Below are 15,197 nucleotides of genomic sequence, written 5' to 3' on the forward strand. Positions count from 1 at the left end.
CCAATTTGTACTTTCTAATCCCCTGATCTTCTCCCTCATTCCCACCCCCCGCCCAACTAGCAACTAGTTTTCCTATACATCTCTGAGACTATTTCTGTTTCATTTGCTCGTGTATTCAGTTCTTTAGATTCCACGTGTAAGTGAGATCATATGGTATTTGTCTTTCTCTGTCTGACTTATTTCACTTAGCATAATGTTCTCCAGGCCCATCCATATCGTTGAAATGGTAAGATTTCATTCTTTTTGGCTGAGTAATTCTCCATTGTATAAATGTACCACAGTTTCTTAATCCAGTCTTCCACCGGTGGGCATTTCGGTTGGTTCCATGTCTTAGCCATTATGGTACTTTTGTTATAGCAGCTGGAACAAAGACAAGGATTCCATCCAGGACCCCATGTTGCGTTTAGTTGTCTTGGTCTCCTTATTCTGTGATGGTTCCTCAGCTTTTGTCTTTCATTATATTTTTAAAGAGTACTGCCACCTATCTTGCAAAACGTCCCTCAACCTGAGTTTGTCTGATGTTTGCTTATAATTAGATCGAGGTCGAGCACTTTGGGCAGAAATTCTACAGAGTTGCCACCGATAAGGTGTGTCCTCAGTGCATTCTGTAGGCAGTTCCATGATGTCGCAGTATCTTTTGGTGACAGTAACTTTGATCATTGAGCTAGGATGGTGTCTCCATTGTAAAATTACTTTTTCGCTTTGTAATTAATAAGTATCTTCGGGAAAATACTTTGAAACTATGCAACTATCCTGTTTCTCATCATACTTTTTCCACCACCAATTTTTAACATCCATCCTTGGATCTTGGCTGCAACAATTATGAGGTGTTTGCCCAATGGTCATCTTCCATTTCGCTCATACCGTCTATATTTATAATTTGAATTTTAGTGGTGACCTTTATTTCCCTCATTCCTTGTACATTCACTAATTGGAACAGCTGAAGGGTCAGTAACATAGCTAAACCCCGCCTCCAAGTTGGAGTCACGAGCTGCGGGGACGAAGGGACGGGACGCCAAGTCACGTGACCCCGGCGACGCCGACGTGGCCTCCGGCGGACGCTTCACGTGTCTCTCGCTGCGCCCCGCCCACCGCCCCTGCTCGGCAGACCTGATCCCAAGATGGCGGCGCCCAGCGGAAGGAGGAACAGCAGCGGCGCCGCGAGCTTGTGGCCCGTTCTGCTCCTGGCAGCCGTGGCACTGAGGCCGGCGGAGGCAGTGTCCGAGCCCACGACGGTCGCGTTTGACGTGCGGCCGGGCGGCGTCGTGCACTCCTTTACCCAGAGCGTGGGCCCGGGGGTAGGTGCCACTGCTGAGCCGGAGGCTGAGCGAAGTGCCGGCGGGGCGGGGCCTGGAGAGGGGGTGCGAACTTGGGGGCTGGGGACTTTGAGGGGGCTAGGTCACTAGCCTCAGTCCCTGTCTCTCGCATGCCCAAGCAGCCCTATTCCCCAGACCCAGGTGAGTCCCCGACCAGTGGAGGGCAGGGCGGACACAGGTGGAGAGGGGGCAGTTGGAGCCTGAAGGGGTAGGTGCCTCCAGGCCCCTTAAAAGATCAGTGCCGCTGCAGGTCCGACTAGGCAGGAAATGGACAGACGTTGCTCTTCCATTGCACAAGGTTCCCCCATCTTTTTCATTGAAGTGTGAGGCCAGGTTCTCTTTACCTGAGGCAGCGGGCCTGGGTCTAGTCCTGCCTTGTCTCCAGCTTGTTGGAGAAGTCGCTGTCTCTCCCATCCTCTTTTGTGTCAAACAACCATATCTATAGTACCTATTTGTTGCTACTTCCTTACAGCTTGGAATTGCGCTGAATGCTTTATATGTTAGACCCATTTTGCAGATCAGTAAACAGAGGCTTAGAAAGGTTTGCACCTGTCCAAGGCCCACAACAGCCCAGAGATGGGCCCCCAGCTGTCTTTGCTTCCAGAGTGGGCCTCCAGGTGTCCCAAATCCTGGGCTCCTAGAGGGAGGGGTAGGTGCTAGAGGGGGTGACCTCCCCCTTCCTGTTCTTCATCCCCTAGAAGCCATTTGGGTTGTTTGTCCAAAACCAGGAGCTCACTAGTAGGGAGGCAGGCAGGGGAATTCCAGGTCTGCAGACACTGGGAAACCTGCAGGGCTGGTTCTTCCTCCTTCCCCTTAGCGCAGACGCTCACAAGTCTTCTTGATTCTGGATCTCAGAAGGAAGCCCAGAGACTCTGCACCTTAAGCACGAAAGATTACTTCCTACCAAGCCTTTTTTTTTTCCTTCCATTTTCTAGGACAAATATACTTGTGTGTTCACTTATGCTTCTCAAGGAGGGACCAATGAGGTGAGTTGTACAAATTCCATGTAATTTAGTGTGACAATGTCTGTTGTCTTACTGAGATCCTCTCCTGGGACGGAGGGGTTGGGTCATGCATGTGTTAACTTACACTCATTGAACTATTGCTTAACCAATAAAAGCCAGAGTGCTCAAGTTAAATGGTGACCATAGATTCCACTCATCATTCCACAGAGTGAACAAATGTCTGGACAGAAGGAGGGACGTGAGATGTGACTGCCATTCCTGTGAGCCTCTATTAAGAGTTTCGTATTTGTTTTCTGTGCTGCCTAACAAATCTCCACAAACTTAGCAGTTTAAACCAACACCCATTTATTGTCTTAGTTCTGGAGTCCTGGTGGTTCAGGTGGATGCTTCATAAGCTATTATAAAATCAAGGAGTCACCCAGGCTGGGCTCGCAGCTTCCAGGCTCAATCAGTTTGTTGGCAGAATTCAGTTCCTTGCAGTGTAGGGCTGAGGTCCCCATATCCTGGCTGAAGTTTTTCTCTAGCTGGTGGCAGAAGAGGAAGTAAGAGATTCCAAGCACAAGAATGGCGTGTATAGCAAGGAGTGCAAGTAGCCTCTAGAGGATGAGAGTGGCCTCTGCTGGCCGCAAGGAAATGGGGCTTCAGTGCTTCTACCACAAAGAACTGATTTGGCCACCACCACTTGAGTTGGAAGGAGACCCCAAGCTCCAGTAGGAACACCTCGATTTTGCTTGTGAGACGTCAAAGGACCCAGTCCCACCACGCCAGACTTTTTTTTTTCTTCCATCCACCCCATTCTCCTTCCCCTTTGGTAATTATCAGCTTGTTCTACATATATTAGGCTGTTTCTGTTTTGTATATTCGTTTGTTTTTTTAGATTCCACATATAAGTGAAATCATGCAGTGTTTGTCTTTCTCTGTCTGACTTATTTCACTTAGCGTAATATACTCCATCCATATCGTTGTAAATGGCAAGATTTCATTCTTTTTTAGCACTGAGTAATATTCCATTGTATACATATATGTACCACATCTTCTTTATCCATTCATTTATGGATGGACACCTAGGTAGCTTCTTGACTATTACTAGTAGTGCTGCAGTGAACGTAAGGGTGCACCTATCGTTTTGAATTAGTGTTTTTGTTTTCTTTGGATAAATGCCCAGAAGGGCAATTGCTGAATTGTATGATGGCTCTGTTTTTAATTTTTTGAGGCCCCTCCATAGTGGCTATACCAGTTTACAATTCTACCAACAGTGCATGAGGGTTCCCTTTTCTCCACATCCTCACCAGCACTTGTTGTTTGTTGATTAATTGATGACAGCCATTCTGACAGGAGTGAGGTGATATCTCATTGTGGTTTTGATTTGCATTTCCCTGATGATTAGTGATGTGGAGCATCTTTTCATACGTCTGTGGGCCATCTGTATGTCCTCTTTGGAGAAACGTCTATTCAGGTCCTCTGCCCATTTTTTGATCAGATTGCTTGTCTTTTTTTTTTTTTTTTTTTTTAAGAGTTCTTTATATATTTTGGATATTAACCCCTTATCAAATGTATCATTGGCAAATGTGTTCTATTCAGTAGATTGTCTTTTGTCTTATGGTTTCCTTCACTGTGCAAAACTTTTTAGTTTGATGCAGTCCCATTTGTTTATTTTTTCTTTTGTTTCCCTTGCCAGAGGAGACATATCCAAAAAGATACTGCTAAGAGCAATGTCAGAGAGTTTACTGCCTGTGTTTTCTTCTAGGAGTTTTCTGGTTTCAGGTCTAACACTTAAGTCTTTCATCCATTTTGTGTTTTTTTTATTTTTGTATATGTGTAAGAAAGTGGTCCAGTTTCTTTTTTTTTTTTTTTGCATGTATCTGTCCAGTTCTCCCAACACCACTTATTGAAGAAACTGTCTGTACCCCATTGTGCATCCTTCCCTCCTTTGTCACAGATTAGTTGACCATATAAGCAAGGATTTATTTCTGGGCTCTCTATTCTGTTTTATTGATCTCTACCGTGTTTCCCCGAAAATGAGACCTAGCTGGACCATCAGCTCTAATGTGTCCTTTGGAACAAAAACGTGGAGTATTCAAGTTCCCAACTATTACTGAGTTACTGTTAGTTTCTGCCTTTATGTCCATTAATATTTGGTTTATACATTTCAGTGCTCCTATGTTGGATACAAAGACATTTACAATTTTTATATCCTGTTCTTGGATTGACCCCTTTAAAATTATGTAATGTCCTTCTTTGTCTCTTTTTACAGCTTTTGTTTTGAAGTGTATTTTGTCTGATATAAGTATTGCTATTCCAGCTTTCTTTTTGTTTCTATTTGCATAGAATATCATTTTCCATCCTTTTACTTTCAGTCTGTGTGTGTCTTTTGATCTAAAGTGAGTCTTGTAAGCAGCATATAGATGGGTCTTGTTTTTATCCATTCTTTCATCCTATGTTTTTTGGGGTTTTTTAAAGATTTTATTGGGGAAGGGGGAAAGGACTTTATTGGGAAACAGTGTGTACTTCCAGGACTTTTTTCCAAGTCAAGTTGTTGTCCCTTCAATCTTAGTTGTGGAGGGTGCTGTTCAGCTTCAAGTTGTTGTCCTTTCAGTCTTAGTTGTGGAGGGCACAGCTCAGCTCCAGGTCCAGTTGCCGTTGCTAGTTGCAGGGGGTGCAGCCCACCATCCCTTGCGGGAGTCAAGGAATCGAACTGGCAACCTTGTGGTTGAGAGGACGAGCTCCAACCAACAGCCATCAGGGAGCTCAGCGGCAGCTCAGCTCAAGGTGCCGTGTTCAATCTTAGTTGCAGGGGGCGGAGCCCACCATCCCTTGCGGGACTCGAGGAATTCAACTGGCAGCCTTGTGGTTGAGAGCCCACTGGCCCATGCGGGAATCGAACCTGCAGCCTTCAGAGTTAGGAGCACGGAGCTCTAACCCCCTGAGCCACTGGGCCGACCCCATGCTATGTTTTTTGATTGGAGGATTTAGTCAATTTATATTTAAAGTAATTGAGAAGATATGTGCTTATTGCCATTTTGTTAATTGTTTTGGGTTGTTTTTACTGTTCTTCTCTGTTCCTTTCTTCTTTTCTTGATGTCTTTCTTTTTAACTTCCTGGCTTTCTTTAGTGTTTTCATTGGGTTCCTTTTTCTTTATTTTTTTGTGTGTATTTTTTGTATGGTTTTAGTTTACAGTTACTATGGGGTTCGTATATATCCATTTATATCTATAGCAGTTTATGTTAAGCTGATAACCATTTAAGTTCAATCTCATTCTAAAAGCACTACATTTTTACTCCCTCCTCTGCTCTTTATGTTTTTGATGTCATGTTTTATATTTCTTTGTTTCACGTATCTCCTGACTATTTACTATAGTTAATTATGATTCTGTTGTCTTTTAACCTTCATGTTAGCTTTTTAAGTGGTTGATGCACTGTGATGTTGTATATTTGCCTTTACCAGTGAGTTTTTTTTCTTTCTTATATTATCCTATTTCTGGTCATGGCCTTTTCTGCATAAAGCATACCCTTTAACGTTTCTTGTAAGGCCGGTTTAGTGGTGGTGAGCTCCTTTAGTTTTTGCTCTCTGGGACACTCTTTACCTCTCCTTCAGTTCTGAATGATAAAATTGCCAGATACAGTATTCTTGGTTGTATCTGTATTCCTTTCTTTCAGCACTTAAATACTTCCTGCCTCTCATTTCTGGACTGTAAAATTGCTTCTGAGAAATAAGCTCATAGACTTACGGGGTTTCCCCTGTATGTGACTTCTTGTTTCCTTCTTGTTGCCTTCAAGATTGTCTCTTTATCCTTCACTTTTGCCATTTTAATTACAACATGTCTCATTGTGGGTCTCTTTGGGTTCATCTTGTTTGGAACTCTCTGTATTTTCTGGACCTGGATGTCTGTTTTCTTCCCCAGATTAGGAAAGTTTTCAGCCTTTATTTCTTCAAGTACTTTTTTTTGCTTCTTTCTCTCTCTCCTCCTTCTGTAATCCCTATAACGCAAATGTTAGGGGGCTTTATGTTATCCCAGAGATCTCTTATACTATCCTCATTTTCTTTAATTCTGTTTTCATTTTGCTGTTCTGTTTGTGTAATTTCTAGTATTATGTCTTCCAGGTCACTAATCTGTTTTTTTTTGTTTGTTTGTTTTTTTCAGTCCTTTTTTTTGTTGTGTTTTGTGTTTTTCACTAATCTGTTTTTGTGTATTAAGTAATTTGTTGTGGATTCCTTCTAATGTGTTCTTCCTTTCAGTTACTGTATTTTCATCTCTGATTGGTTCTTTATTATTAATTTTCTATCTCTTTGTTGAAGTGCTCTCTGAGTTCCTCTTTTCTACTCTCAAGTTTGTTGTGCATCCTTATGACTATTTCTTTGAATTCTTTTTTTTTTTAATTATTATTATTGGGGAATATTGGGGAACAGTGTGTTTTTCCAGGATGTCAAGTCATTGTTTTTCTAATCTAGTTGTGGAGGGCACAGCTCACTGGCCCATGTGAGAATCCAACTGGCAACCTTGTTGTTAAGAGCTCGCTTTCCAACCAACTGAGCCATCCGGCTGCCCCTTCTTTGAATTCTTTAGCAGGAAAATTGCATATCTCCATTTCATTAGGATTTTTCTTGTTCCTCCATTTGAGGCATATTCTGTCTCCCCATTTTGTTTGACTTTCTGGGTTTTTTTGTTCCTGTGAGTTGGGTGGAATAGCTGTCTCTCCCAGTCTTGAAAGAGTGGAGTCTCTGTAGTCTGTGTCGAGTAGTTTTGGCAGGCCAGTTGTCGTTGGGTTGAGTGTGTGCAGTGGCTGGTGTGTCGCCTGGCCTGGAGGAGTGGATTCCCCTTGGGCAGCCTGGTGAGGCCAGGGCTGCTCGGTGCATGCATGGCGTGCCCTGTTGCTCTAATTGTCTGAGAGCGGGGTGTGAGCGGAGCTGCTCTGTGTGCTTGCGTCTCAACGCCCTACTAGCTCTGCTCTTTCTCCTCGTGGGGCAGCCTTGTGTGTGCATACAGCTGTACATTGTTAGTTCTGCACCTTCTCCAGGCAGGGCAGACCCACACCCCCAGCAGCACCCCACCCACTCCACTCAATCCTGCATGAGGGTACCTCAACATTTTGCTAGCTCTGCACTTTCTTTGGGCAAGGCAGCCCACGTGAGCACACAGTAGCACTTCATTATCTCCGCACTTTCTCTAGACAGGGTAGCCCTGCAAGCGGGGACCGCAGTGTTTTGCTCGCTCCACACTTCCCAGGCCGGGGAGCGCGCCCAGCCCAGTGGGTGCATGAAACAGCACCCTGCTATACCCGCTGGGTCATTCTCCAGGGGGAGGGTCCCTTGTATACACGCTTTGGTGCCTTCGTGTTCCTGCCGGATCTCGCTCCAGGCGGGGTGGCTGGGGGCGCTGCAGTGCCCTGCAGGTGGGCCAGAGAACCTGGACGGAGCTCCTGCCTTGCATCCACATGCAGGGGAAACATAAACAGTGGCGCTCACGGGCTCCTCCCGTCCTGCGTTTCTCAGCTCCCAGAGAGCTCTCTTGGTTCCCAACCTTCTCTGAGCTGTTCCTCTCCTGATTGTGCAGAAGCTGTTCAGTTGGCTCACAGTTGTCTCTGAGGAGGGAGTGCTCTAAATAATAGGTGTACATTCGAGGTGTTCTTGGGACGCGCGAGCTTCCATCTCGGACCCGCCTTCTGCATTATACATTTAGAAAGGGTGAGTTGTACAGTATGTAAACTAGTAATTGGTTCCCACATTTGTGCTCCAGGCAAAAGGCATCTAAGTGACCATTTACTCCTATTATAATTAATGAAAAATTGCCCTTGTTCCCGTTAATGAAAAAGTTGTGTCATTAAGCCAGGAGTACCAGTAATCAGAGTCCATCATTACTCCTGGGAGGGGCCTATAGACTCCTTTTACTACTAGCAAACCATGAGAGTGTCTTAGGCAACCCAAAGGCAACAGTAGGGTTTCCATTTCCATGTGGCCAGGTTTTTGGAGGCCATGGGTATTAGAATATACTGGCAGTGGTGTGTTTGGGAACCAGGCTAACATTTTCATTTTTAAAATTTTAATTTTTAAAAACCTAACACATTCACATCATCCAAAAAGAAAAACATGTATAACGTTGACAGTGCCTTGTACTTGTCCAGTCCCCACCCACATCCTACAGATAATCACGATGATTGAAATCTTGAGTCTTTTCCAAGGACTTTATGCTTACGCAAGCAGGCATGAGTATATTGTCTTCCCTTCTTTTCTTTTTGTTTTTATTTTTCTTAATAGACTGTGTTTTGGAGTAGTCTTAGGTTCACAGCAAAACTGAGCAGAAGGCACAGAAGTTTCGTGACATCCCCCTGCCAGCTTCCCCCATGGTCAGCATCTCATTTGTTATAATCGATGAAATGACATTGACACGTCGTTGTCACCCCAAGTTCATAGTAGACGTTACAGTTCACTCTTGGTGTTGTGCATTCTGTGGGTTTGGTCAAATGTGTAACGTGTAATGACGTGTGTCACAATTGTAGTGTTACACAGAGTAGTTTCACTGCCCCTGAGCAGAGTGGGGGCACCTGGGGGCCAGGCTGTAGCCGGGAGGCCCAGGAAAGGTTCACTCTGCAGAACTGGAAATAAACCTGAAGCTCTCCATGCAAACACGGCCCGCTGCGTGGCCCGGACTGAGCCATATCTTTCTCCTCTCCCAGAAGTGGCAGATGAGTCTGGGGACCAGTGAAGACCACCAGCACTTCACCTGCACCATCTGGAGGTGAGCTGTGGGTCCCAGCAGTGGGGTCTCCTGAGAAAAGGTGCCCTGGCTCAGGCTGCTGGGGGCGAGTGCACTGCTGCTCCGGGCAGCAGGGAAAGTGGGGCAGACAGACTGACAGGGTCCTGCACCCCGGGAGGGGTGCACAGAGGGGGCGCCACACCGTTGGGAGTTGGCAGGGGCGGGAGGGCTCCTTAGGGAAGCACACTGACCCTGAGGCCAGGAGGAGGTCGGGGGGCTGGTGGAGTACAGTCCAGGGAGAGGGGTCCGACTCCCCGGACACTCCCCTTTCATTGTCACCCTCAGTCACATTCGTGGTTCATGGGCTCTGTCTCCCCGCCAGGGGCTCATGCCTTCTCCACTCTTCTCGTAAGCCCACTGCTGGCGCCCCGCTTGATGAGGGAGTGGTGAGCCGGGGAAGGACTGAAGGACAGGGAGTGCACGGCCCTGAGTGGGGAGGAGGCGGACGGGACTGCATGGACTCGTGTCCCTCGGTGCCTCGGCCTGGAATGTGTCACCACAAGCAGAAGCGATTCCACAAGCATTTATTATGTACCTGACAGAAGTCCGAGCTATGGCTCTACCCTCGGGACGGGGGTGCACAGGGGACAGACCAGCACATGGGACACAGTGAGAGTGGTGGCATTAATTAAAGGACACGGTACATTTTAGGCATACCTGCAGGTGTCATCCCACAGTCTCCTGCTCGGTGCTTTACAAACAGCCGCTGTTTACTAAGTGCTGTTGGGGAGATTCTTGCCTGTTCTGCCAGACTGCCCCGGGGCCCAGGATCCCAGCGTGCTCACCAGGCTGTGCCCTGTCTGTGCCGTGACCCTGGCCTCAGAGGGAAGCATCATCGAGGCAAGGAGCCGGGGGCGCCCTCATTCTGGGGAAGGCCCATCACGGGGCTGCATTCCTCCTCCTGCAGATCGCTGCTCTTCAAGGGGCACGTGAGCGGCAGCCCGCCAGTGGGCACAGAGCCAGGCCACACAGGCCCAAGGACTCGCTCAGCCCCAGACACCTGCTGACATGGGGCTTCAGCCTGAATGGGCCTGGCCTCCAGATTTCAGACATGGACCGCCCCTCCATCTGCACGGACTTACAGAATCTGGGAGGTTCCCTGGATGCCACTGTCCCCGCTTCCTTCCTCCCTGACCTCGCTGCTGCTTCTCTACCCCGACCCCCGTAACTGTCTGCTTTCCACACGTGGCCAGATGGAGCTCTTCACACTGCAGGCACCGTTGTCCCCTTGTGGTCACAGTCCTCCCTTCTCGGCTTCTCTCTCTGCTCTGGCCATGCTGACCTCGGGTTTGCCCCATTTGCACCCTCTGAGGGACCTTTGCAGCCCTCATTTCCTCTGCCCTGGACAGCCCTCCCCGTCTCCTTCCTGGTTAATTCCTGTATTTCTCACCCTCCAAGATGTTGCTGCGGCCCCCATTGCAATACCTGGGATGTTGTTGGCACCTGATAAAAAGGATTCAGTGAACTAACGTGAGGGTCCCAGTCCTACTGGGCAAACAGGCTTCCCAGGAAACAAGCCCGAAGAACATTCTGACAAAGAGGAAAGAGGGGCCCCGTACATCCTTCCCAGAATCAGCAACCCTGGGTTAGAGTTTCCACCTTGATGAGCTGGGGACCCGCAGCCCTGGGCTGACCCCTTGCCGATCTTTCTCTGCAGGCCCCAGGGCAAGTCCTACCTGTATTTCACACAGTTCAAGGCGGAGGTGCGGGGTGCCGAGATCGAGTACGGCATGGCCTATGTGAGTATCGGCTGCGCACAGTGGGGTGGCTGCCCGAGTCTCCCACCATGGACAGTGCCTTTCAGCCCCTTGGCGGGGCAGGCAAGATGAGGAGAGGGACACCGAGCCCTTGGAGGGAGATTTTGTAATGTAGAAGAACACGGGACACTGTGCAGACTCCCGGCCTGGAGGCGCAGGAGCAGAGGGAGTGGTGGCACCCGGAGAGGGACCCTGCTGACCCTAGAGGCCGGGTGGGTAGGAGGGGCAGGACATGGACACCCTGGCGTCGCTTTCCTACCACCTGCCAGTCTTCTGCTGGCGCCCCCTGCTGGAAAAGCCAACAGGAAGCTAGAGGGCAGGGTGGCCTGGATGCTGAGCCCTGGGACAAGAATGGGGACAGCAAGGGTGGCAGTGGCGCTAGAGGGGCAGGCGCTGTGGCTCACTGGCGTGTATGTGGGGGCTCACGGCCTTTGGCTCCAGAGACCTGAGGCTCGTGGCCTGGGCAGCACCTTCTCACACGCTCCTCACCCCTGAGGCCCGCTTCAGAGGCCGGCCACACCGCAGAGCCTGTCCTGCTTCTGGACTGGGGGCAGCAAGGTTGAAAAACACTTCTATCGGTCCAGGTTCAACCAAGCAGCAGAATGAGGAGGCGATGGGCATCAGGAGACTTAATGCCAGGAATTGGCTTCTGCCATGGGGCACTGGCCGAACAGGTCTGGAGTCCGCGGGCCAGGCTGGCAGGAAGGGCTGGCACTCGGGCATGGCAGCCGCTGCTGTCCCTAGGTGTGATTTCATCTTCCTCAGGGAAGCCTCAGCTGTGCCCTGAGGGCATTCCCCGGTCATGGAAGAAAATGCCCGTGCAGTCAGCTCAGGACAGATTTCTGTCACACGTACAGAATAGATACCTTCACAGCAGCACCTAGTGAGCGGTGGACGACAGAACTGCGCTGTCGTCCTGGGCGTGGCTGCCCCAGGGTGACAAGTCAGACGCACTGTCATGCCATTGAACTAATTACTCCCCAGCGTCCCTTCTTACTTTAAAATTATTCATTTAGCTGATTTGAGAGACATACAATTCTGATTTTAAAAAAGTACATTCAAGAGATTGTCATACTTGTCTCATTGCCATAAATTAACTAAAGAAAAAAAAATGAATTAAGTGCCTTCTTCCCAGGATTTGGAGTGAAGGCATGAAGTTTTAAGCAGGTTGATAGTCTCTTGAGTGGATTAAGCAACCACTTCTCCTGGATCCCTCTTGTGTGTGCTCAGAAGTGTCACCTGGCTCTTTAGTAAAAGCACGAGGCTCTAGTCTGTGCCTCTCGGAAAAGCGATCCAAATCGTGTTCTTTGCTGATTAGGAGAGTTTCCACTTTTTCCCTTTCAGTCTAAAGCTGCATTTGAGAGAGAGAGTGACGTTCCCCTGAAAAACGAGGAATTTGAAGTGACCAAAACAGCAGGTGCGTAACAATGGATTCAGGACACGGAACCCAGGTACTCAGGGAAGGTGGGTGAAAGGTGACAGCAGAGCGCCATCAGGGCAAGTGGTGAGGGGGTACTGCCCAGGGCACCTCCTGACCATCCCAGCTGGCTGCCCAGGTGTCCACAAGCTGTTCTGTTAAAGGCCCCATATTTTCAGTTTTGTGGGGCAGGCGGCCTCTGTTGAAACTGCTTCACCTGCCCCCGTAGGACAAAAGCCACGCCACGAGTCAGTGAACAGTTATGGCCGCGTTCTAAGAAAACTATGAATGTGGAAATGTGAATTTCACATCACTTGCTCATATCACAATACAATTTTTCTTTAGATTTTTGTTAAAGCTATTTTAAAATGTGAAAAGCACATTTTCACCCACAGGTGGCAGGCCACTGTGCCAATCCCCTCTAAAGAGCTGAGAGCATGGGAACCTTCCTCGTGCTCCGTGAAAGGTGGGAGGGCAGTGACCTTCACACAGCCTGGCTGTCCTGGGCTCTGACCAGGAACAGAGCGTGGTAGAGGAGGCGGGGGTTACCTCCTGAGGTCCCAGGAGCCCCTGCTCGGAGCCTCGTTCAGCCAGGACAGGCAGATGCTACACAGAAAGGGGCTGGGAGCCCTAGAGTTGGGGATTGGCATGCCAGAGCAAGAAGGCACGAGCAAGGGGGCAGGAGAGTGGAACAGGAGCTAGCTGAATCAGGGAGAAGCCTTGAGGGCCCTGGGTCCAGGGGAGAGATGAGATGAGGGAACCCATGTGGCTGTGGAAGGGAGGGGGCTGTGGAGGAGGATGGGTGGGGGCTACAGAGGGGCCTGCATCTGGAAGGAGCCCCCCCTGCAGGTCCTCTAAGGACCACTCAGAATCGAGGTCAAGGACGGAGGAGTTTGGGTTATGGGCACACCCTGAGCTCCAGCGCACGCAGTAGAAGATGCAGAGGGAATCAGTGTGGCTAGGGGTGGGGGGGGGTGAAGGGGGACAGAGCCCCTGACGCTGCTGTAAAAGCATTATATGGGCCTCGAACCAATTTGCCAGTGTGAGCAGGTGATGCAGCCCGGCCCCAACCCCCATCCAGTCTCAGCATGGCAAAAATGACCCCCGTTTTTCCTACCTTGAACTTTCCTGCAGCCTCCGAGTTCCCTCAGGGCAGGCCCACCAATCTCTCTACCTTTCGTCTGTCCTTCACCTGTAAGACTTTCAGGGCAGTGATCCTTTCCAGGTGCAGCCCTCTTTGGGGACTGCTCTCCTGCCCTGCCAGGCCCCACTGGGCCCCACCTTGGCCCAGGACCCAGAGCGTTTGTGGAGTGGCGAGGGCCCTGCCATGTGTTTCTTCTTTTGCAGTATCGCATAGGCCCGGGGCATTCAAGGCCGAGCTGTCCAAGCTGGTGATCGTCGCCAAAGCGTCTCACAGTGAGCTGTGACCGGCAGCTCCATGGAGGGCAGCTTTCCCTCTGAGGGGGCTGAGCCCATGAGGGCCGGCGCTTACAGGCTTTCTAGGGGGACTGTTGGTTTTCTGCTCGGGCTGATACTGCCCTGCTCGGAGGGGTTTGCAGGGCGGCTGAGGCCCTGGGACAGAGTCTGGGGGGCCAGGAGGTTGAGGTTGTGCTGGACCATTTCCCCAGCCCCCCAGAACCCCTGGCCCCACTCCCCTCTCGCTGTTCTGAACAGAGTGTGGTCTGAACCCCGCAGCTCATCGTAACCAGGAAAGGCATCGGTCTGAGGGGCGGGTACAGCTTTTCTGAAGTCGTCATCTCCCCGTGGGAGCAGATCAGGCTCTGGCTGCTCTGGGGAACAGAGGTCCTGCCGTCTGACCCCACACTGACTGTTTTCTTACAATTTCCCCAGGGGACACCTTCAAACTGGGGAAAAAATGAAATGTTCTTTTGTATTTAAATAAATAAGAGTTAAAAAGCAATTGTATAGACTGGGTGTCTGGCACTGGTGTCCACCTGGCTGGGTGTGAGGAGCCAGGGGCCATTGGACGGCAGGGGGCTGGCTGTTCCCACTTCCCTTCCCTGTTGGCGACAAGTGGGCTGTGTCCCCCAGGACACATGGAATCTCTGGACCCAAGTTTTCCGCAGGTACAAAAGCAGCAGGGGAGGGCAGCTGTTAGCCTGCTCTGAGGACCCCTCCCTGAACATGCGGGGCAGACCCTGCCACCCCCAGCAGGTCACACAGGCCGTCCTGGCACAGAGTGAGTGCACCAGGGCAGACCTGTTTTCTGATCAGACTGGTGGTTTTGCTGGTTTTTAAAGCCGCATTGCAGCACCGTGATTTTTTTAAAAAACACCTGCAGGAAAACATAAATAAACCCAAAAACGTCCCTACCACTCATAGGGGCCCTGGTCTCCCAGCAGTGGGGAGCCTGACTCCCGGCTTGACCGTGAGTCTGACCTCTGACCCTGTCTTTGTGAGCAAACAAGGGGAAAAGAAACCATGTGGCTCTTGGCTTCTGTCCACAGGCTGTGAAGAGGGTCCTCGCTCATCGGATCAGTGGAGGCCTCTCTCTACCTTTCACTCACCTTGTGCCAACCTGAGGACTCGGGCACTGCTGGGCCCCACTTGCCAGAGCAGCAGTGGGCCAAGGGCGTTAGGGTTCCTGCCCAAAGTTGCACACCTGTGGGAAGCGGAGCGAGGCTCCAATCTGTTCAGTTTCAGACTGGCACGTGAGTGTGAAGAATAACAGTTCTCAGAACAAACAACAATTGAAAAGGGACCTCGGGCCCTGGCAGTGACTTTCAAGCACACACATTCTGCCTCCTCACGAGAGAAGTTCTGAAGGAGCTACATGAACAAGGAGGGTCACTTGACCAAGAACGGCCAGGCTTCAAGGTCACAAGGTGAACACAGCCACCTGCAGATTGCAACAGGGCCCAAGAGACAATCACCCAGAGTATCCTACCAAACCAGGCAGTTGGACACTGAGCCCTGAGGTGTCGGCCAAGGGAAGGGGATTTTTCCATGCTCAGCCCAGAGTCACCACT

General features: G+C 49.8%; 1 protein-coding gene across 1 annotated transcript; it reads left to right on the forward strand.

The window, feature by feature from the left end:
* Window positions 1-1,074: 1,074 nt before the first annotated feature.
* Window positions 1,075-14,128, forward strand: MYDGF (myeloid derived growth factor). Its single transcript, XM_033135493.1, has 6 exons — window positions 1,075-1,298; window positions 2,252-2,302; window positions 8,954-9,015; window positions 10,691-10,772; window positions 12,135-12,207; window positions 13,555-14,128. The coding sequence occupies exons 1-6, from the start codon at window positions 1,122-1,124 to the stop codon at window positions 13,632-13,634; spliced, it is 525 nt and encodes a 174-aa protein (XP_032991384.1). The 5' UTR covers window positions 1,075-1,121; the 3' UTR covers window positions 13,635-14,128.
* The last annotated feature ends 1,069 nt before the right edge of the window (window positions 14,129-15,197 follow it).

Source organism: Rhinolophus ferrumequinum, chromosome 18, assembly GCF_004115265.2.
Source record: "Rhinolophus ferrumequinum isolate MPI-CBG mRhiFer1 chromosome 18, mRhiFer1_v1.p, whole genome shotgun sequence".
NCBI lineage: Eukaryota > Metazoa > Chordata > Mammalia > Chiroptera > Rhinolophidae > Rhinolophus > Rhinolophus ferrumequinum.

What these genes read in the sequence shown, in the direction of transcription:
- MYDGF (XM_033135493.1), top strand. Translation starts at nt 1,122, where the DNA reads ATGGCGGCGCCCAGCGGAAGGAGGAACAGCAGCGGCGCCGCGAGCTTG. An exon ending in CCCAGAGCGTGGGCCCGGGG is followed by an intron (nt 1,299 to 2,251) that starts GTAGGTGCCACT and finishes TCCATTTTCTAG; the next exon opens with GACAAATATACTTGTGTGTT. An exon ending in CTCAAGGAGGGACCAATGAG is followed by an intron (nt 2,303 to 8,953) that starts GTGAGTTGTACA and finishes CTCCTCTCCCAG; the next exon opens with AAGTGGCAGATGAGTCTGGG.